Source organism: Malaclemys terrapin, chromosome 2 (genome assembly GCF_027887155.1).
Source record: "Malaclemys terrapin pileata isolate rMalTer1 chromosome 2, rMalTer1.hap1, whole genome shotgun sequence".
In the NCBI taxonomy this organism is placed as follows: Eukaryota; Metazoa; Chordata; order Testudines; family Emydidae; genus Malaclemys; species Malaclemys terrapin.
This window is the reverse complement of record NC_071506.1, coordinates 123,185,281-123,208,320: the sequence shown is the minus strand read 5'-3', so window position 1 is coordinate 123,208,320 and position 23,040 is coordinate 123,185,281. Positions and strand designations below refer to the sequence as shown.

Here is a 23,040-nt window from a genome sequence, read left to right as displayed (position 1 = left end):
CTGGAAGGTCACAGATGGGTTCATAAGGGCTAGTGGGGGAGGACAGACTGGGGCAGGGGCTGAATGGGAGTGGAGGTGCAGTGCCACAGGGGGATGTGGGGGTGAAGGGCCACATAGGGAAAAGAGGGTGACTGAGTGGGGCACAGAGACACATAGGGATGGGGGTGCAGGGACACAAGGGGATGAGGGGAGGGGGTGGCTGAGGGGGTGCAGGGCCACATGGGGACAGGGAAGGGGTGCAGGGCTACATGGTGATGAGGGAAATGTGTGTCTGAGTGGGGGTGGAGGGACACATAGGGACAGGGGCAGATGTGCCTGATTGAATGGGAGATGCTAGGGGTCAGCCAGGGTTTGCATGGGGGAAGCTCCCTAACGATCCCTCCCTGCCCCCTGAAAAACCTGTTCCACACTTTTTCCATCCATACTCAAGAATTCTCCAAGTTCGCACCCAGGCTCCTTCCCAGCAATAACTTCTCTCTCCCTCAGTTCCTCCATTTACCCCTGACTCCCACAAGCCTTTGCACTGCTTCTGAGGGGTGTGGGAAATACGGTTCTGTATTGTAGTTTAAATGAATTATTACTCAGAGTTCTGTATTAATATGCCTAGTAAGGAATCTATTTGTCAAAAAATATTTCCTGAATCTTTTTTGTTGTCTGTATTGTTACAGATATAGTTGCTGACAGGTATTTTGAAATAAATTACCAAAATAATTGAAACTGGTGTGATTGTATTGTGTTATTTTGACAAATAAAATATGCAGAATTTTGCCGAATTTTAAAATATTGTGCACAGAGTTTTTAATTTTTTTGGCACAGAAGTCCCTGAGGAGTAAATAACGAATATTCCTGTGGTAAAGTTGCTATAGATTTACTGTACTTAAGATGGACCAAAAACTTATTAAGGTCCCAATTCAGCAAATCATTGAAACACGAGTTTCACTGTATGTACACACTTAAAGTTAAGCACCAGTTTAAGTCTTCTGCTGAACCAGGGCCACAACAACTTCTTTTTCCTCTTCAGCATTGAGTCAGTGTGAGTGTTTGCAGGTCTCTGGAACAGAAACATTCAAACACAGGAGACGCTAATTAATCAATTCTTTTTTTCTTGGTGAGATTCTGAAATTAGCACTTTATTGTTTCATACAAGACAAAATTAAAAACAAACAAAACAAACAAAACAAAAAAACACCTCCACAACTTTTCATAAAAGCTAAAAGGGCTTTTTGTAAAAAAAATCTTAGGAAAAGTCCCCAAGACTTTGCAGCTAAAACAGAATAAAAGAAACTATTTTTTTTTTTTTAAGAAAGAGCATTATTTTGTATTTGCCGTCAGCAGGCATGCTTCATTCATCACCTGCATGAAACTAGGTTACGTCTCCATAGGCCATCGAGTTATTAAGTAAGTAAATATGGCACTGTTTCCGTGCCCTCCTTTTATTTCCGTACTTCTTCGGTCTCCTCTGGCTCTCTCTCTTGATGCTCTCTTTCCCACCTCATTTCTTTCAACTCTTGTCTGTATTTCCGTTCAATGAACCGTTTCTGATGGGCCATCTGGGGAAAGTTATCTGACACAAGGAGAAATATTTTACATTAATAAAGGGCAGCTGGTAGCACAGAGAATGCTTCAATTTTTATTTATTTATTTTTCTTTTATAAGATGGAGGAGAAAAAGTCACGCCGTTATCATTTTGCCTCATTCATTTGTAACACCCAATACAAAACTGGAGGTCCAGCATGATCAGACAACCTTAGTTTCAAAGATAATTTCAACATTTGTTTCTCTTGCTACAGAGCCTGGCCGATTCTCAGACAGAGATTATAAAATGCTGACATAGTAACATGTCCAAGTAATACTTGGGTTTTACATTTTGTTCCCCTGGCAACAGGTAGTTAATATTGAAAAAGTGAAGTGAGAATACAATCAACACTCTGCGGAATGAGAGCAACTAAAATATCTGACAAAGTAAGAGCAACTGGTATTGAGTGTTGTACAGATGTTCACATTATTACTGTTTTTATTTTAGAAAATGCAAAAGCATGCTTGATAGCCAGCATAATTGCAGTGTTCTGCGTAGGAAAATGATAGCTGAGTTCTAAGATAAACATAGAATCATAGGACTGGAAGGGACCTCAAGAGGTCTTCTAGTCCAGTCCCCTGTACTCAAGGCAGGACTAAGTATTATCTAGACCATCCCTGACAGGTATTTGTCTAACCTGCTCTTAAAATATCTCCAATGATGGAGTTTCTACAATCTCCCTAGGCAATTTATTCCAGTGTTTAACCATCCTGACAGTTAGGAAGTTTTTCCTAATGTCCAATTTAACCCGCACTTGCTGCAATTTAAGCCCATTGGTTCTTGTCCTATCCTCAGAGGTTAAGGAGAAATACTTTTCTCCCTCCTCCTTGTAACAATCTTTTATGTACTTGAAAACTGCTATTATGTCCCCCCTCAGTCTTCTCTTCTCCAGATTAAACAAACCCAGTTTCATCAATCTTCCCTCAGAGATCATGTTTTCTAGAACTTTAATCATTTTTGTTGCTCTTCTCTGGACTTTCTCCAATTTGTCCACATCTTTCCTGAAATGTGCACTCATTACTCCCATTGAGGCCTTATCAGCGCAGAGTGCAGAAGAAAAATTACTTCTCATGTCTTGCTTACAACCCTCCTGCTAATACATCTCAGAATGATGTTTGCTTTTTTGCAACAGTGTTACACTGTTGACTCATATTTAGCTTGTGATCCACTATGATCTCCAGATCTCTTTCCACAGTACAGAAACTCCCCGACTTACGCAAGAGTTCCGTTCCTGAATGCTTTGCGTAAGTCGAATTTTGCTTAAGTCAGGAATGCATCTCCGTCAATTATGAGGGGGGGGGGGGGGAAAGCTTACAGAATTAACAGAACCTTTTCTGTAAGTCCGGATTTCCGTAAGTCGGGTTTGCATAACCCGGGGAGCGTCTTTACTCCTTCCTAGGTAGTCATTTCCTATTTTGTATGTGTTTGCATTTCTTCTTAACTGAATTTCATCCTATTTACTTCAGACTATTTCTCCATTTCTAACCATTTCTAACTGCATTAAAAGCCATTCTCAAAAAGCAACAATTTAGCTATCCCCAATTCTACAAATATAAATAGCAGAATTCAATGTTCATTTTCTTATAATACCAATGGATAATATCAATGTTATGTTCAAGTATTTTTAAAATTTTTTGAAAATTTAAATTTTCACATTTGCGGGAAATTATGAGAGGGTCAGACAATTAGTTAATGACAGCAGATGCTGAGATTTAAAACATTAAAGCAAAATCATTAAAATGCAAATTGTCAACATCACATCAAAATATACAAATCAGACTCGTTTTTCCTATTCATTTGCTAGTCCATTTGTGACAAGCCTAATTCAAGTCTAAATCACTGGATTCTCAAGCACCATTTTTCTTACTTTTGCCTATCTATAAATATTGATTATCATTGATGAAAATATTTTTGCATTGGTTAGTGTGTGTATGGTGAAATCAACATTTACCGACTTTTATTGATTAAAAATATAATCCTTCAAGATTAAATATAAATATTTATTTAGAAATATAGCAGTGCACGTATGAGTGGTATCTGGTTTAAGCTCAATCCAGACTAGTTTGAGGTGATGATGGTGGGTTGGGGAAAACACCTGGAGGAGATGGCAGAATAAGAACATAAAAACATAATGGCCATACTAGATCAAACCAAAGGTCCATCTAGCCCAGTAACCTGTCTTCCAACAGTGGCCAATGCCAGATGCTTTAGAGGGAATAAACAGAACAGAGCAATTATCGAGTGATTCATCCCACCTCACCCAGTGCCAGCTTCTGGCAGACAGAGCATGGGGCTGCATCCCTGACCATCTTGGTGAATAGCCATAGATGGACCTATCCTCAATTAACTTATCTAATTCTTTTTTCAACCCACTTATACTTTTGGCCTTCACACCATCCACTGACAAAGAGTTCCACAGGTTGACTGTGCATTGTGTGAAGAAGTACTTTCTTATGTTTGTTTTAAACCTGATGCCTATTAGTTTCATTGGGTGACCCCTGGTTCAAGACCACAGGGGAAGATCCTTAGTTGCTCTACATTGTTTTAGCTCCACTGACTTCAGTGGAACTGCAATAACTTTCACTACAGCTGAGGATCTAGGCTTTTAACACTGAATTGACTGATCCTGTCCACATTATCAAAAAACATTCTAGAAGATGGATGCCCCTAACCACAGTAGACAACCTTACTAGCAAATGGTTGTAAAATGTGTATAATGGATTCACCCTGTACCACAGAGAAAGCTTACCCCATCTGTTCCACGTTAAAGCAGGGGAACCTTGGAGTGATTAAGGAACTAAGTACAATAAGGGACAACTGCTGCATCTGTGACTTATTGAAAACTTCCCTTTGAAAATGCCTGTGTGTGTCATATGTACTACTTGACTTTTGACAAAGTTTTATGGAAACTATTAATAAGCAAACCTAAAGTTCAGAAGCTGATAGCATTTTGTGTACATTCTCTGGCCCATTTTTCTCTCCCATAAAACATCCACCTTGCCCTCCATGAAAACCCAGTTGAGTAAATTACAATAGTTTTCCCATTTTTCTCAAGAAAACCTCTTACATTTTTCAAGCGCATCCATAGCAGCTCCCATCTCTGCTTGTTGAATACTGTCAAAACCAAACAAAAATATGGTAAGTTTATGCTTTATTGGGTAAACTACAGTTTCCCAGAATCTGGGGTTCATATTACTCTGTTGTGATCAACTCTTCAAACAATCATTGGTCAGTCAGTCCCGTAACATAATGGATAAATCAAGTTTTCTGCAAATATACACATAATAGTGCCATAATTCCTATGGAATATTTAAAAAAAATTAGATCAATAAGGTTGTTTTGTAATTCATTAGTGAAGCAGTTGTTTTAATTAAGAGAAAGAAAAAATGAATACAGATAGAAGAGTGAGCAGCAAAAATCGAATGACATTTCTACTCTGTACTACACAGTGAAAATTATGTACTGACTGTCCTGTTCTAATAATCTTAGAGGTTTAAGACCATTACAAAAATGTGTAACTTTTTTTTTCTATGCTGAAAAAATAATGAGGGCTGGATTGCTGGCGGTGATCAGTAAAAAGTGGAGAAAGACTCTCTGATCCTAAATTGCCAGTTTAAATTTGTCCATGGTCAGCAATGACCAAAAGTCACTGTCATCTGGAAGCTATTTAGTGGTTTCAGTGTATAAATGTCACTAAACACACCTGCTTCTTTGGAGCCTCAGCAGAGAGGCTAAGGACCAAATGGACATGGAGACTGAACTACCTCCAGCCACTAGGATATGGTCCCATTAAAGTAAGGTTGAGGCACAGAGGCAGAGTAGTGTGGGGAAGGCTGCACAGCTGTTGTTCATGTTGCTTTACCTTTTCTGTGGCTAATCAGCAAATATTAGTCTCCTGTGCTGTCATTTCAAAGGCTTTCACAATCAAATTTGCTTTTTAAAACCATTTCATACATTTCCACTGTACCTTGGGCCTTTACCACATCCTATTCTTTCCCCTTTGAAATAAACAGCGACTGTATATGTCCTGGCATGAGAAGGTCCCACTGTCTGCAGGGTCCTGAGATAAGAAAGACATAATTTGTTCAAGCAGAAAGTATGAAACAATAATCTATCAATGGCATATATCTCACCAAACTTTCAGTCCATTTAGCAAGAGTAGCACAAGGCACAATGTCAGAGGGTAGACTGCTGGCTGTATATGTTACTTCAACCAAAAGATGTCAAAACTGTGTTTATTAAAGCGAAGCATGTACATAAAATTTGTCTTGGTCTAAAACTAGCTTTATTTAACACTCCTGGGCTTACACATAGGCCCAATTAAAAATGTAAATGTATGACCTGTAGTCAAAAATGCTTACATGCTCATCCAATTGCTGCAACTCTGTGAATCCATTTTTAATTGCATGAACAAATGTAGTTATACAATTGGACACACACTTTTAATCAGACAAGTCAGCCCACGTGCATTGAAATTTTGGCCCATAAACTGGGCCAAGGTTTAAAGGAGTGTTGATATTTGATATGCTGCTCTTCTACTGACAAATTCACAGAATAAATACATTGTTCCATCAGAAAAGTTATCATTTCTGTCACTTATCAGACCACCTTTCCATTTGAGCGAGAATCTAGGCTATGCATTAGCAACTGTCTCAAGGAGAAAGACATAATTCCCTAGACACACAATGAATTTGCTTTTCCTTTTATCTCTTCCCTCTGCCCCAACTCGCCCCCCACTGCCAAGATGAGTTCTGTCCACTACCTTGTTTCTCAACAGAAGGAGCAGCAAAAGTTCATATCAATTTTTGAAATATCTAACCAAACTACTCTGCATCTAATGAACTGTGCAACACCGAACATAAATACAAACAAAATACACCCTAGATTTTAAAAGCAAAACTACTGGCTGCAAATGCAGTGAAACAAATAACTCCATGGGAAGAAAATTAAACAAGATAATAGGAAGATAACAGCAAATGTAGACTGACTCTGAGCTGTACTATCAAAATCAATTTATTATAAAAAAAACCAGCACAAACATACTGTACTTATACTCACTGGGTTTGACAAGAAACAGAAATTCATTTCTTTTGTATCTATCTCCCCCAAGATAAGGGAGTAAGCTCGCAGATAAAGACCTGGGAAATCAGATCTGCAAAGTATCATTTTGCAATCATATTTCTGAAGTACACTAATTTTCACTGTAACCCACTGCACTGCATATGAAACTTTACTTCAGTAAACGTGAGAAATATGGGTTTTAATTCTATACACATTCTGGATATAATAAATACTGATAATAAAGGCCTGGCACTTTGATAGCATTTTCTTTTCTCCTTATTTCAGCTACTTTCACACCCAGCAGTGTAGTACTTGTGTGGATGTGAAAGTGCTTTACAAAATACAACAGTTGATATCATCTCTATAAGGTAGGCATAATCCTATTTTACAGCTGGGGAAACTGAGGCAGAAAGGTCACGCAAAGTTCATGGTACTGCTGGGAACAAAGCTCAGGTTCTTGACTCACAGTCAATGGCTACATCCAAATGACAATCTTCCTCAGCGCACTCATTGTACTTGAGCATTCTGAATATTTCTTTTGTTTTTAACAATTTCATCTTTTAAGGAATAACTCATTTAAAAACTCCCTGTAAGCCCTGAAAAAAAAATATTCACTGGGGCTTTATGTAATGAAAAGGCAGAGTTCTTAATAATTTAACTCTGCAGTGATTAAAACATACAGATCTCAAAACGTTGGCTCAACAATTTCTACTCCCAAACAAAACAAGACTGTTTTTAATATCTTTGGTTTCGAAGCAGACTGAATTATTTCTTTAAACAACAAGACAGAACAATTTTAAACCTAGTCATGATCAAATGGAGTCTTAAAATAAAGACAAGATAGAAGAAAGATGTTCAGAGTCTGATCACATCTTGTACTGGGTAAAACAAAGACTGATAATTAGTTTGTATAAATGATACAGGGGTCCTTACTTGTATAGAGGAATATCTGGCTCTTTTCCCTCTGTCCTGAGAGTCAGGCAGCATTGCTGAAGCTGGGATTTAGGGTCATTCCAATCCTGATTTAAAATGAATTCCTATAATAAATCCACAAAGATGGTTTGAGAGTTTGCAGTAACTGCTCAAATCGCAATGATATATGAAAATATGAAGCAAACTGACCTTACCTTTAAACGCGGAAAAAAGCACACGTTCATGAAAGTGTGAACATACTCCAAATCCTTATCAATGTAAAGCGCAGCAATAAAAGCTGAGAAACAAAATATTTAGGTATTACCACGCATGCAAGAGGACTGTAGTGCTTTGCACTCTTATAGCACTATTAGAGTAATTTAGAGCACTGCCATGATGTGGGTATTATTGTCATCACTGCTTTACAGGGGAGGAAACTGAGTCAGCAAGAGGTTAAGCAACTTGCCCACGTTCACACACACAGTCATTTATAGAGCCAGGAACAGAATCTGGCTCCTAATCCTGTGATTTAACCAGCAGACCAGGACTTAGAAATAAATCACTATTGGGTACACTATAAATGCTTAGGTATAAATCACTGTTGTTTATGAATAGTTTCCATTTACTAAAAGGATTTGGCAAGAGACAACAGATCTAAACTTCTCACACAATGTACTAAAATGCACTGGATAAAGATTAACTTTCTTGGCACAATATTTATTACCATTTCACCTGCCTTGGAAGGAGAACCGCAAACACTTTCCTAAATGGATTGAGGGGCTTGCTCTGTGTGTCTCTGTACTCTTTGTGGAAATGCTATTTTGAAACCTCCTATTGAAATTCAGTGAAGCACGGAGTACCCCTACATTCTGGATCACTTTTTCCTCTCTTTCTCTAATAATGAGAGCATGTCAGAGTCACAACCTCTGATTTGTCAGAACTCCTGTCCTCCTGACTCAAATGCCAATAAATCTTTACTCTTAGGGACAAATTTTTGATGTCACCTATACTAACTTTCCATTTCTGAGCCTACAATTTTGCACCTGCAGTTCTTTGGGGGATACAACTCAGGTGATGTAAACAAATAAGTACTTGATTGTACCTGCAAATTAGATACTTAGGCATCTAAATCACCTTCTTTGTGTCTGCTTGTAGGGGATGCAAAAAGGGAGGCTAGTATTTGAATAGCTGGCCCTTGAAAGTGGAAATTAGTTACTGGAGCTGAAGGTTCTTCAAGATGCGTGGTCCCTATCTGTAATCCACACGTGGTACGCATACATGCCGTACGCCTGAGTCTGGAAATTCTTCAAAGCAGTGCACCCTAGCAAGGGTATAATAGGTAGTGTGGGTCAACACCTCTCCAATTCCTCTTCTTACCACAAATCCAACAGGATCCTAAGCAGAGGGGACAGAGCGGGAGAGTAGAATACAGATAGGGACCACACATCTCAAAGAACCTCTAGTTACAGTAAGTAACTTCCACTGCTTCTTTGAGTGATGGTCGCTATGTGTATTCCACACATGGATGACTGGCTAGCCATGTTTAGACTGGAGATGGGTGTGAGGAGGCTGGTAGCAAAGATGCTTGCAATCCCGCCAATCCCACCACTGCATCTGCAGCCAAGGCATGGACTAGATCATAATGTGTCTCAAACATGTGGATCGAAATCCAGGTGACTGTTCTGCACATGTGCTGCAGCAGAATGTCTGATAGGGATACCACGGAGGTATCCTGTGCTCCCCACTCCAGGGGGAGGAATATTTACTATCTTGTAGCACTCTAAGATGCATCCCGAGACCCACTTAGAAATCCTCTGGGAGGAAACTGGCTTGCCCATGGGACTTCTGTGCTATGATGATAAAAAAGTCTAGATGATTTCCTAGTAGGTTTGGTTCTTTGCAGGCAGAACACCAGGGCACGTTGGACATTGAGAGAGTGAAGTCTCCTGTCTTCAGAGGAAACATGGGGTTTTGGGAAAAATACAGGTAAGTATTATTTGATTGATGTGGAACTCAAAAACAATCTTGGGGTGAAACTTTGGGTGCAGTCAAAGAGAAACCTATTCTTTGTGAAATACAGTATAAGGAGATTCCACCATGAAGGGTCCAAGCTCGCCAATCCACCTAGCTGACATGCCACTAAGAATGCCACTTGCATGGGCAGGTGGGGCCATGGTACAAGTCACCTTAGGTCTAAGGACTGATGGGAAGGTCCTGATCAGGCCTTTCATGACTCATACTGTAGCTGGGTTAGTAAAGAGAGATCGTCCTTCCATTGGAGGGAGGAAGGGACCAATATCACTGCTAGGTGTACTTGTAGTGAACTAACAGAGAGACCTGAAGTCTTCAGGGATAGGAGATAGTCTAGAACAACTGGAAAGGTTAAAATATCTGGAGAACGTTAGTGCAGTTGTGTGCAGGCTGAAAGGATCACCCGAATGGGAGCTGAACATGAGCATTCTATTTTCGACGCCCATCCAAAAACAAGGCAGTGAGATGCAGCGTGCCTGGATTGGGATCCTTGGTCTTCCACCTGCCATGGATTAGGAGATCTGAGAATAGGTGAATTCTGATTGGTGGACAGGCAGATTGTTAGAACTTCCATGAATCAGAACTATCTGGGCCAATGAGGTACTAGGAGAATGATGTTGGCGCCATCGAGACTTATCTTCCCTATGACCTGTGGAAGCAGGGAACTGGGAGGAAAGGCATATCAGAGGCCATTTCTCCAAGACATCAGCAGAGTATTGCTTTGGGAATTGCAACCCATCGCTCCCCTGGAGCAATATAGGGGGAGCTTTCTGTTTGTTTGGGATGCGAAGAAGTTGCATAGCAGAGTTACCCACTGTGTAAATATCTTGCTTAGAACTGTCTCGTGAATCTACCACTCATGGTCTATCAAGAAACTCCTATTTAATTTGTCTGCCAGGGAGTTGTGAATTCTAGGAAGGCACGAGGCCTGTTTTGTGATGCAGTTCTGATACACCGGTTCCAAAGTCTGATGGCTTCCTGGCCGAGTGGATAAGATCTTGCTCCTCCTTGTTTGTTTATATAGTGGTGATATTGTCCAACATTATCTGAATATGGAGTGAGTGCATATGCAGAAGAAAGGCCTTGCACGCCCTCAGTTTCAGTATGCAGTCTGGCCTCTTGTGGGGTGCCACTACCCTGAGCAGTGTGGTTCCCCAGATGAGCAGCCCACCCCAAAAGGGAGGTAACCATCACAGTAGTGGCCCTGGGAGTGGGAGGGCTGAAGGGAACTTCCACCTGACCTTTTCCGGGTTCAACCACCAAGTCAGATGACAACTCTGGTAAGAACGACCAGCAGCTGATGTGGTCCTTGCTTGGCTAACAAATTGAGTGGAGCTGAGCCGGCAGGCACTGTAAGTGGAGTCTGTTGAAAGGAGTCATGTAGGTGCATGCAGCCATGTGGCCCAATGGTGAGAGGCACTTGTGCACTGTGATTCATGGATTGTAGGTTATGTGAAATCAGGGTGCTCAGTGCATGAAACCTTTCTGAGTGGAGAAACAATCTTGCAAAATCCAAGTCCAGCTTTGCCCCTATAAAGTTTATTGACCTTGTGGGTAACAGAACAGACTTTTCTTCATTTATGCACATACTTAAGGTTGTTCAGAGTTGTATGAAACACTGTGATGATGACTCGATGTTCTGACAAGATCAGACCAGGAGCCAATCGTCCAGGGATGGAAATACTATATATTCTTGGCATCTCATCTGGGCTACCACCACAAGGAAAACCTTTGTAAATACTCTGGGTGCCATAGTCAGCCCAAAGGGGAGGACTCAAAAATGGAAGTGCTCCTGGCCTACCATCAAATGCAGGAACTTCCTGTGTGATGGGTGAATGTCCCCATGGAAACATGCATCCTTCATGTCGAGAGCCATGAAACATATCCCTTCCTAAAGGGAGGGGATTATAGATGCCAGCCTAATTGTCTGGAACTTCCGCTTTCAAATAAAGATGTTGAGTTGCTGAAGGTCCAGGATGGGTCTCCACCCTCTGTCTTTTTTGGGAATTAAGAAATATGGGGAATAAAGCTTTCCCCCATGGTAATGAGGTGGAACATGACCTATTGCCCTTCAGTGAGGGAAGCTGCTTCCCATTGAAGAATCACCTTGTGAGAATGATCCCTGTAGGGGGACCAGGAAGGGGATGTGTGAGGTGGGAAGGAAAGGAACTCTATGGCATTTCTCCAGACTCTATGGATAATCTCTAGAACCCCACTGTCCACAGTGATCTTGTTCCAGTTGTGGGCAAAGTGTGAGATGACTCCCAAAGATGACGGGGACATGGTGATTGGCATCAGTGGTGGTACGTGGGTCTTGACGAATACGTCAAAAGTGGCCCTGGCTGGTGACTGAGAGTGATTAGCGGCTGTGGCAGTAGAAGGGGCTGAGAAGCGAGGTCTCTGAATCTTCTGGTGTTAGCATGGTGGTTCAGCTGTGTGCTGGTAACCATGTGCATGAGAAGAGGGTGGCCTAATTCTACAGGGCTGCCTCTGATGTTTCCTTCTGGAGGTCAGGGTATAAATCCCCAGGGAATGCAGAGTTGATCTCAAATCTTTTAGTGAGTTCAAGGACTCATCCATTTTCTCACTGTAGAGATTCAATTTGTCAAAAGGGAGGTCCTGGACCTCCCTAGGAAACTCTCATGATTGTAGCCAGGAATCCCTTCTAACAACTAGATCAGTGGCCAAACTTCTGGAAGCTGTGTCAGCCACATCCACTACAGACTGGAGGGCTACCTTTGCCATCCCTTATTGAATAGAGACTGAAATTGGACCCTATCTTCTGTGGGACGCTTGTCTGGATGCCTGGAATAGGTATTAAAATAGTATTTTGTAACAACGCTTGGGAGTTAGCAGGAACAAAATACCATCTCTTGGCCCTTTTCAGTGTAAAAGGCATAGGATGCTGGCGTGTTCCATACCACCCTAGCTGGTTCTAGTATGATGGGTATGGCCACCTAAGACTGTATGATGTCCATGAGCCAGTGTTGAAGGTTCTGGGTCTCCTTTAATAGGATCTGTAGATCACTGGACGTTTTTTGTAACAGCTCCTGCTACTGGCAAGGGTCATTCGGCAGAGAACGTGAGGAAGGAGCAACCACTTCATCTGGAGTTGATGAAGAGGCAACTAACGGAACGTTGGTACCTGCTGCTCTGGTTCCACCTCTTCCTCCTCGTATACAAACAAACCAGCTGGCAAGAGGGAGAGGAGCGACATTACTCTTGAGAGGGGCTCGGAAGCCTGCCATATATATCCCATGAACAATAATAAGGCCAGAAAGAGGGGTCAATAGGTTGTGGGGGACCCTAAGGAAATCGGTAACAGCAGTCCCAGGGCGAGGGAGGTTGTACCGAGTGGAATGGTGGGTGTAACCTCTCGACTGCCTATTGGGCTCAACTGTCTCTACGGAGATACCAATGGGGCCATCTTCTCTGATTTCTCTGAATCAGAGAACTGCTCAACAGGTAGTGGCAGTGCCATCGGTACCAGGGTAGTCCTGCCAGATGGTTGGAGGTGAAATGATTCCCGGGACACTGATGTAGACTCCTCCCCCCAAAGTAAGGACATATTTCCTCTGGTGTTATACAAGTCTCTGTATGCCCTGGTGTCCGAGGAGTTCCCATAGATCCAGTGCATCTGCAGCAACTGGATGGTCTTTAGATGGAAGAAGCATTACCAACAACGGGGCTGGACCACACTCATAGCTTTGCAGATTGGTACTGAAATGACCCACGGAACTGGCGGATCTTTCTTTTTATACATCTTGCTCTCTGATCTGGGGGTCTTCATGAAGCCAGTTCATTAGGTTTCATTTGTGATGTCTCACATGACCTGGACTGGTTTGGGGAGGAAGCTCATTTCTTATGGACAGTCCTCAACAGGGATATACTTTTGCATCAATGACAGTGCCCTTTACTCTCATGGGGAACCCTCGAAGAAGAATCCTTGGGCTTACATGTTGAAGGCTACACACCAAAGCACGTGCTTGGACAAGTGCTGCTAGGCAGTTAATGCCAATGTTTTTTTTTTTTTGGGGGGGGGGGGAGGGGGGAGTCTACCTGGCCCAGATTGGAAAGGAGCCTCATAGTCTTCTCTATCAGGTGCTTCTGCAGGTGACGCTCCCGGGCTTCTTGAGTTCTGGGTGGGAAGGAGCAACAGATATTGCACTTTGCAGAGATATGCGCCTCACCCAGACAGTACAAGAAGTGTTAATATTCTTCACTGATGGAGATGGATCAAGGGCAGGAGAGACAATTCTTGAATCCTGGGACTCTGGGCATAGTTCTGGAGCCAGGGAGGAACCTGGCTCCAGAACCGGGGAGAAATACACTATACTATAAACTTCTTAACTACTAATCTAAAAATATAACTATTTACAAATGTTTTCTTGATAGGTAATGAAATGACATGAAGGAGGACACAATTCTGACTCAGGCCATACAGCAGTAAAAAACAACTGGAGATGCATCAACTCGCACTGCCTATTATACCCTCGGTCGGGAGCAAGGAGAGCTACTGTGCATGTGCGGGCCAAGAGACACTGCTTTGAAGAATTTCTAGAGTTGGGTGCATAGCATGCATGTGTACCCATGTGTGGAATACACGTAAGGACCATCACTTGAAGAAGTATCAACCTGAAAATAGCAACATCCAACCAAAAACCAGAGTTAAAACATATATTTTAAAATACTACTACTTTTTAAATGGAATTATTAAACAAGTCCTGGGGGAAAACGGGCTGTTTAAATACCTGGTAGAATGAGGGCCTTTATCTCCATACTGTCTCAATATACTTATTCAATGTACCGGTATTCACAAATAAGATTCCCCTATTTTTTCACATGCTTTTAGTTTTTAAGTATTAAATATTTAATTAAGTAATTAAGTATTTAAGTATTCTGTTAACAGTCTGATTAAGATTCATATTGGCACTCACACTCCAAGAGATCAGCCAAAGTCTTAGTCCGAAGAGCCACGGGTCTCTTGGTCTTGTCGTTAGTGATGGCAAATTCCTGCATACCCAGCTCTTCTGCTACTTTGGCCTGTGTCCTGTTGTTCACCAATGAGCTTCGCAACAACTGAAACCACAAAGAGTTCCACCCAGTTTTAACATTAGGTAATGTTAAACTATAAGAGTAAAGAAGCTCGTTAGGTTCTTTTCCCCATGAATTTACTGCATTTCTCTTCTCAGCACATTCTGATTTCTGCTGGTGTTTTTACACCCAGCCTATCACTGGAGAGTCTCCTTTTGTTTCTGATCCAACTTTTGTTTCATTGTCCCTTCTTTCTACTGTCTGTCTCTCTTGTTCCATTCCAGCTGACGGTAAGGAAGAGGATTACTTGGAAGTCGAGATATTACAGGGCTGGCTTCATGGGTGTTACCAGAAACAACTAAAAATAGGTAAGTACGGTGCTCCAGTACCACTGGTAGGAGCAGCAGCATGAAACTGACTAGGACTGTGTGCATTAGTCAGTTTTATTGTGCTGCTGGTGCCCAGATGACATAGCAGTGCAGGAAGAAGTGCACAATCATGCTGATGGAGGATTTTAAGACAGCCTCCTGCTTAGAAAGAAGGTGCAGTTCCCATAATCCTGCATTACATTAAAAAAAAATGGTGGTGCTCCTCTTTAAAAACAAATGCCTTCTCCCCATCACTCTATTTCTTGTATGGATTTTGCTGGAAGTATATATCCTAACAAAATCTAAACATGTTTTACCATAGGAAATATAGACAAACAAGCACAATATCCTGAAATCCATAGACACATAGTACATCCAAAGTGTAAGAATATTTGTACCCAGGATTAAAAACAAAGATGCTCTCTATGTTAAAGCAAGGAAGACTACTACTACACAACTAGCAAACCTGGTTCATAATTCCATTACATTGGGGGTGCGAGGGAAAGGAAGGATAAGAGATGAACATTCCTGGCCAGATATCCAGTTGGTATAAAGCATAGCTTTGAAGTCAGTGGAGCCAAGCTGATTTATGTCAGCTGAGGGATCTGGCTCTGATTGTTATAGTACATGGCCACTGGTTTGTAATTAATTGAGGAGACAAGTGTATTTTAACTGAATCTCCTGGTTTGGTTATAGTGGTAATGTAGACATGGTAAGTATGGAGTTCTGCAGAAAACATGGTTACATAAAAGCTTTACAGATATCTTAAACGTGGTTTGGGGTTTTCATTCAGCTTGAGTATCTCCTGATTATTGAAGTTAAGGAGTTTCAAAATGGAAAAGTGTGATTAAAAAGAGCTTGAGCCTTTTTCTTGGAGGACTTCATTAACTCAGCCAAAGGTTAGGGTTTTTACAGGGGTGGGTGGGTGAGGTTCTGTGGCCTTCAATGTGCAGGAGGTCAGACTAGATGATCACAATGATCTCTTCTGACCTTAAAGTCTATGTGTAAAGAGAGTCATTTTCTTAAACAAAAAGAAACAAACAAACAATCCAAGCCACCCAGGGTGGAGAGATTGCATATGCACACATTGCTCCCCTTTTGAGTTCCATGTCACATTTGCTCAGCTTAGTAGACAAAAGTTTTATGCTACCTGGGTCCAGTGTGTCAACTGAGCTCATGAAAATCAAGATTTATTCTCAGCACTTGATATTTCATCTCTGACAATAGATAAATAAAGAACAGTATGGTCATGATTTTTTTTGGCAATGATGTATGAAGCAGACACTCACAACTTGATCACAACTAGGCTGACTGCAAGATCAGCATATTACTCCCTCCCTTCCTAACTCTCCATGCCTTTCCACCTAATCATCCGCTTTCAACAGTCACCCAAGTCCCAAAACAAAACAAAATCTTACCGAACTACAACACAAAACCTAGGAGACCAGAGTGCTGAGCAGCCACGACATGTAAATGGCTGCCTGCTAGAATACTGTAAGCTTTTTAGGGCAGGGATCATCTTATTCTGTGTTTGTACAGTGCCTAGCACAATGGAGTCCTGGTCCATGAATGGGGAGCCTAGGAGCTATGGCAATGCAAATAATAAATACTAATAATATATACAATACATGTATCTTGAAGATGAAAAGAACCAGTGGTCCATCTAGTATACTTTTCCATACAAGGCCCCACCTCCCATGTAGCCAGAATCTAATGAGGACCCTGATACACTTTAGTAATATGGGAACAACAGAGTCATTGCAACACCCCAAACCCCCACCCATCGCGACTTCCAGGCTGAGAACCCAATCTACTCCATTATGGAAGGTGTCTCCTACACTTCAGCAACTACACTCAGCTGGAGTTAATTCCAGATATATAGTTAACTTTGTCTGACACTTCTGCATTCATCCAGCATATTACACACAGGTACTGGCAGGTAGAACTGTTGTGGACAAGAAACCTTTCCTAATTTCCAGCTTAAACCATTCTTTCTGAAACTTCAGTTACACATTTATATCCTTGGTAGAACATATCTTGTCTCCATTAGCTATCTGGAAATTGTTCATAACATTTCTTCTCTCAAGATATATATGACTAACTTCTTCATAAACAACCACTTCACACTGAGAATCAGTTTTGCTGCCCTCATCTGAACATTTACCATTACCTTGACTTCCGTGACCAATGCTGTGCACAAACTCCAGATATAGCAGTATGTTGATACACCATAATTACTTTAAATGGAAATCTGTTCCTAAATGAGGATAGACAGACAAATATAGATAGATAGCCCAATGTTCCCTGTTTCTCTCCAAGTTACTCACCACCACTCCAATTACCTCTCAAATCTCATTCAAATTTAAATCGATGAAAAGACAATTATCTCAATTATTCATGTCCTAGCTTTGTATCTTCATCTACAAACTTGGACAACATGTAACTAGTTCCACTTTCCAAGTCACTTATGACTAAATTAAACAACACTAAGCTATGCTGCTCATTGTCCTGATGATTTACAGCCATTAATTATACAGTAACACTCCATGCCAGCGGTTTTCAACCCGCAGCCTGCGGGCCGCTTGCGGCCCAATCTGCACACAGCTGTGGCCCATGTGATAGCCTCAGGGCCATGAGGCAGTATGTATATTATGTGGATGTGGCCCACATAACACACAGAGAGCTGCATATGCAGCCCACAATGGTCAATAGGTTGAGAACCACTGTTCTATACCCTTCCTGTCAAACAGTTCTTGAGAGATTGATCACACTATATTTGCACCAGTGCCTACATTTTTAAAGGTGACCTGCAAAGGAAAAAAAATGGTGTTTGTGCCCTTCCCCACACCTTTTTAAAAAATTCTTTTTGATGACTAAAACTGGCCTGAAAAGCTATTTTTTCTGTTTAATATTTTTTACATTAGAAACTCAGGCCTTATTAAATCTGAATTTCCTGGATGAATGTATGGATGACATATATTTTACATGAAACTTGACAAATTAATAAAAATGATTTTTATTTAGACTGTTTACTTTGGGGGGAGAGGTTATTTCTGTAAACATCTGTTACTCAAATGCCTAAGAAACATATAAAAAAAAATCTTTGTTAAAGATTCAGCATCTTCATCCCTTCCATTAAAGCCTGAGAAAATTCATCTGAACATCTCTGAAATCTCTAACCAATCCTCTAGTTAAACAGGAAATTTTAGACTTGACAGTCCCAATAATTTGCAGTGTTCTTTTTTTATTTTGTATTCCAATTAATCCTTGAGAGTCTGAGAAAATTCTGCAGTATAATTCTCTTCTCCACAAATAATCAGGCCATAAATAACCATCTACATTCAAGTACTCTACCAATCTGCAAGGCTATCTATTGAAACATTGCCTACCAAAGTGCACTTAGAATGCTGTAAGATGCTCAAAGGCCCAAAACCTGGGTTTCTACGCAGGATATGCTGGTAAACTATTGGAATCAATAATAGAACTAATGAGACTAATGGACTGACCAGGTAAAATAAATTGTAATGTCTGGGAGGAAATCAACATCAACTCAAAGTGACAACCATAGAAAATGGAAAAAAAGTTGACTCAATAGTCTAGTAGACATGAATAAAAACTCATGTGAGATCTCTGTCTAACAAACACCCTTTCAAACACTTGTGTTAAACAAGCACTACCTGGGTCTCAGTGGTCATCAGTGTGATAACAACCACTATTGATCCATTTTACAGAGGGAAGAAATATTATTGCACTGGCTTCATAAATCGATTTCCTGTCCATTGCAGGATTCACATATTTGAATTAACAAAGATTTATTCAGAACAGGGGGCCTGAAGTTTCTGTTATTAATCAAATACAGAATAAGTCACTAACTAGCTTCCCTTATAATTTTTGTTTCTGTCCCACATTTGCTCTCTCGGACCGCATGACTGATGGCATTCTCACCGTTAAGTGCCCTTCGTGATGATCAGGGAAATGTATGAATAAGTACTCAGTGGCTACCAATTGCATTATGGAGTCACCCAGGAATTCCATCCTCTGATTGTGGCCTCTGAAAAATGAAAACATCAATGTGGCAAGATCAATAAGCAGTCCGGGGGGAAAAAAACATGCAAATTAAAAAATATAGTAATTTAAAAGCAAGTGTAGTTCATTTTTAAACACATTTAACACAATTTTCTCGTGTTAACTAGATGTGATTAAAACAATTCTTTATTGCTGTATGTTGACTTTCTGGAGAAAGCAAATGCGGTAGTTACCATTAAACAAAATTACTAGACCAGAGATGTGGGACTAACTGGGGGGGGGGGGGGGGGAAGGGGGTTACAGGTTGGTGCTAAATTTATCAGGAACAAGGTCCTAATAATGCAATTTTTTGCATGCAGATAAACTGCTGTGCCTATTGATTTCAATGGATCAGTCTCCCCATACACGACCACTTAAAGGATCAGGGCCTAAATCTATTTTAGGTTCAGGATTGGGGTCACCTGGTATTACTCTATTATTTATATTGTGGATGCACCTACATCAGACATGGACCATACCTCACTGTGCTAGCGCCTGTACAAACCCAGAACTAAAAGACAGTCCTCGCTCCCAAAAGCATGGGTTTCCTTTTTCCACATCAAGTCCATGTGAACATATTGCATTATTGCATCAGGGATAAAGAACTGATATAGCACTTTGAACTGTGACTTTCCTCTTGCCATTTATGAACCCCTCAAATGATCATCTCTCTCACGAATGCTTCCTCTGGTAATCCAATCCATACTGTTACAAGGTGCTGTTAAAATGGGGCAGCTAACATGCTGCAAAATGTCATGCTCTGTTGCAGCAATTCCAGGCTCTCTGATGACCTCAGGTTGCACTATTAGATCATGACTTTCATTAAACATACATAGTTGTTTCTTATTATAAATATGGACCATTAAGGAAATCAGCAGTAAGATTAGCATAGTTAAGCATAGGATTCTGCTTTATACTCACAGAGTCAGGTGGTTAAATCCCACAGTTCTCAAAGTGAAGGCCCGTGCCAGAAGCCGAACATGAGTAAAAATGACTCCAATTGCTTCCTCAAACTCTGTAAGTTTCTGGAGGACTGGGGAAGTCTCGATAAGTTGCCGATCAGTGTTGGATTCTTGCAGCTGTAAATAACAAATGCAAATTAATGATAGAAGGCCACTATACATTTCAAAGAAAAAAGATCTGAGAATAGCAAATCTTTTGAAAACCGTTGGCCGTTTGTGAGGGAAAACAGAAAACAGAAAGTATACACACAAACATCCACCTCACACTTGGACTGACACTTGGATAATCGAGAAGCAGACCAAAAAGCAAACAAAAACAAACAAACAAACAAACCCTACTACTCCCTCCTTCCTTTCCTTAAAAACAAAAAGAAATGACAAAGCTTTAAAATACAAAATTTAAAAGGACAATGTTCAGGTAATTTCTAATAATATTTACAATGGTATTCTTCAGGCCGATTCTGCCCAAGAGCAGAGAGAATCAACACCAAGTGGGGATGTAGGAGGTGTCTGGGCCAAAGAGGAAATGAAATCTTCAGCCCAAATGAGTGGGAGCAGAAAAGAGAAATAACTAGTGATAACCTGTGGTGAATAAATGGGTGGCACTAGCTCCAATGCAAGTTGTACCCATGTAGAAGCACAGATCACTAGAGGCAGCGGCGGCTCCAGGCACCAGCGCTCCAAGCGTGTGCCTGGGGCAACAAGCCGCGGGGGGCGCCCTGCCGGTCCCTGCGATGGCGGCAGTCAGGCAGCCTTCAGCGGCTTGCTTGCGGAGGTCCACCAGTCCTGCGGATTCGGCGGCAATTCGGCGGCGGGTACGCCGAATCCGCGGGACCGGCGGACCTCCCATAGGCATGCCGCCGAATCTGCGGGACTGGGGACCTCCCACAGGCATTCTGCCAAAAGCAGCCTGCCTGTTGTGCTTGGGGTGGCAAAAAACCTAGAGCCACCCCTGACTAGAGGGAGAGGTTAAAACAAACAAACAAACAAACCCAAAACAAAAAAACAGAAGGAGGAGAGCTTCTCTCAGGAGCTTGCACCGCCACTGTGGAAGGCTGGAACCATGGGGAAAACTCAGTTGTGGGAGTTGAAGGACTGACACCTACCAGAGACCAAGTTTGGAGCTGAAGTGATCTTTGGAAAGCTTTTTAACAAGCAGGTAGGTTCTTTTATTGTTTTTAATGTTTTCTCTGTAATGCTTTCATCTTAAGAATGAATATGCTTGCTTATGAAGAGTTGACTTAGAACTGCAGACCATTATGCTGTTCATAGCCTCCGGTGAGAAAGCAAAGCGCTGTGTGACTTGTTGGGAATATCTACTGCAGGCAGGGAATTGTACAGCCTGGAAAAACCCTGGTCAGTAGGGAAAGAGACTCAGGTCTCTACCAAGAGAGGTGATGGCTGAAGAGTCGGGAGCCTAGAGCGGATGCCCTTGGTGGACCACAGATACAGTTGCCCTGAACCACAACAATGTTATACTATAGTACTTGGTAACTATAGTACTTGTATGGCTCCCATCACCATAGTATCTGAGTAACTGACTATCTTTAATATATTTATCATCACCACACCTCTTTGAGATAGAACTGTTCTATTATTCCCATTTTACAGATGGAGAACTGAGGCACAGGGAACTTCAGTGACTTGCCAACGGTACACAGGAAGTCTGTGGCAGACCACGGACTTGAACTTAAGGCTCCCACATTCTCGACTAGTATCTTAACCACTCATTGAGCTATCCCTCCCCCCATTTTAACCACTCATTGACTTTCTAAATAGATGAGAAAAGAGACTGATTAAATTTCAGACTTGCCAACACTTTAAGTGTCCATGTAATATTAAACTTACTGGAATCACTGTTAAAAAATAACCATGCTATATTAGAGAAAAAAAATTAGCAATATTTTTTAAGCATTTTGATTCAAACCCCTTGACCTCCCATGATTAAGTTAGGATCTAAATGCTGAGGTCAATAAAATATGCATAGACTGTTTTTGTACCCGGTTTCTAGGTACAATAGATAAACAGGAGGAAGACAAAGTTACTTCTCACTAGCTTTATCTTGCTAGTGTAACCCCTTGGGGTTTAGAGAGCATGGCACCTTTAAATCTTTTTTCCTAAGGGGGGAGGGGGAGCAGTGAGAGAAAGGAGGGAAACTCCAGGTGAGGCTCTGGAGTGGAAGAGAGAGAGAAGGGCTGCAGTAAGCAGGCTCTCCAAAAGTGAAGAAGCAGAGAACCTGCCTGCAGCCTGGGAAGGACAGGGCGGCCGATCGGGAATACCCCAGGACAGGAGCATTGTGCCAGGGAGGAATCGCCCAAGAAGGATAGGCTGGAGCTGGACCCAGTATCACTGCTGCCCCGAGCTGCATGGGGCTGTGAGTACTGGGGCTTGTGACTCTGCACTGGGAATAAGGAGGGAGGCTGCTAGCTAGTTAAGTGGGGAGGTGGTCACTCTGTGTGGCTTTGCAGAGAGCGGCAGAAGAGGGCACCAGAGAGGTCTGTTGGGGAAAGTTCACTGGCGCCGAAGACTCACCACTAGACTGGAACTTTGCTCAGGCCTCCTGAACTCTGTGTGCAGACATGTTGCTCAGTGTCTGCCTTTTCAGACTGTGCTACCATTGGGCCTGTGGGGCCTTGGTTTGAATGCAACCCTGTTTTACCTCTCCCCCTATATTTCCCCTTGTTGTTTTTCTCCTCTCATCCCGTAAATAAATATTTCCCTTTCTTATATCCATTGTACTTTTCTGGTGCGTGTGTGTGTGTGTGTTCACTCTGGGGGTTTGGAACAGGTGTTCCTGGGGTGGGAGGAACTTTCCCTGCTGTGTTCCTGCACGCGCCTTCTCTTGGCCAGAGCTGCCTGCAGAGCAGACTCCATCTTGGCCATGAAGTTGCTAAAGTTACACTACAAATCCACACATATATTAAACACAAGCCATGAGGCAGGAAGCTTGTTATTTACAAAAATTCACAAAAGAAAATATGGCTACTATACTAATATTGATAGTAAATATTTCAAGATATCACCACAGCTG

The 23,040-nt window shown here is 41.7% G+C and overlaps 1 protein-coding gene across 1 annotated transcript in view; it reads right to left on the bottom strand.

Moving 5' to 3' along the window:
* Nucleotides 1-1,109: 1,109 nt before the first annotated feature.
* DROSHA (drosha ribonuclease III) overlaps nt 1,110-23,040 on the bottom strand; it is a 105,584-nt gene continuing 83,653 nt past the window's right edge. The window contains exons 25-32 of the mRNA XM_054017550.1: nt 19,969-20,126; nt 18,928-19,033; nt 14,518-14,659; nt 7,765-7,847; nt 7,571-7,674; nt 5,544-5,636; nt 4,644-4,690; nt 1,110-1,564 (exon numbers count right to left, since the gene is read on the bottom strand). Of these exons, the coding sequence (XP_053873525.1) occupies nt 1,434-1,564; nt 4,644-4,690; nt 5,544-5,636; nt 7,571-7,674; nt 7,765-7,847; nt 14,518-14,659; nt 18,928-19,033; nt 19,969-20,126 (864 nt within the window). The 3' untranslated portion in view covers nt 1,110-1,433. The remainder of the gene's footprint in view (nt 1,565-4,643; nt 4,691-5,543; nt 5,637-7,570; nt 7,675-7,764; nt 7,848-14,517; nt 14,660-18,927; nt 19,034-19,968; nt 20,127-23,040) is intronic.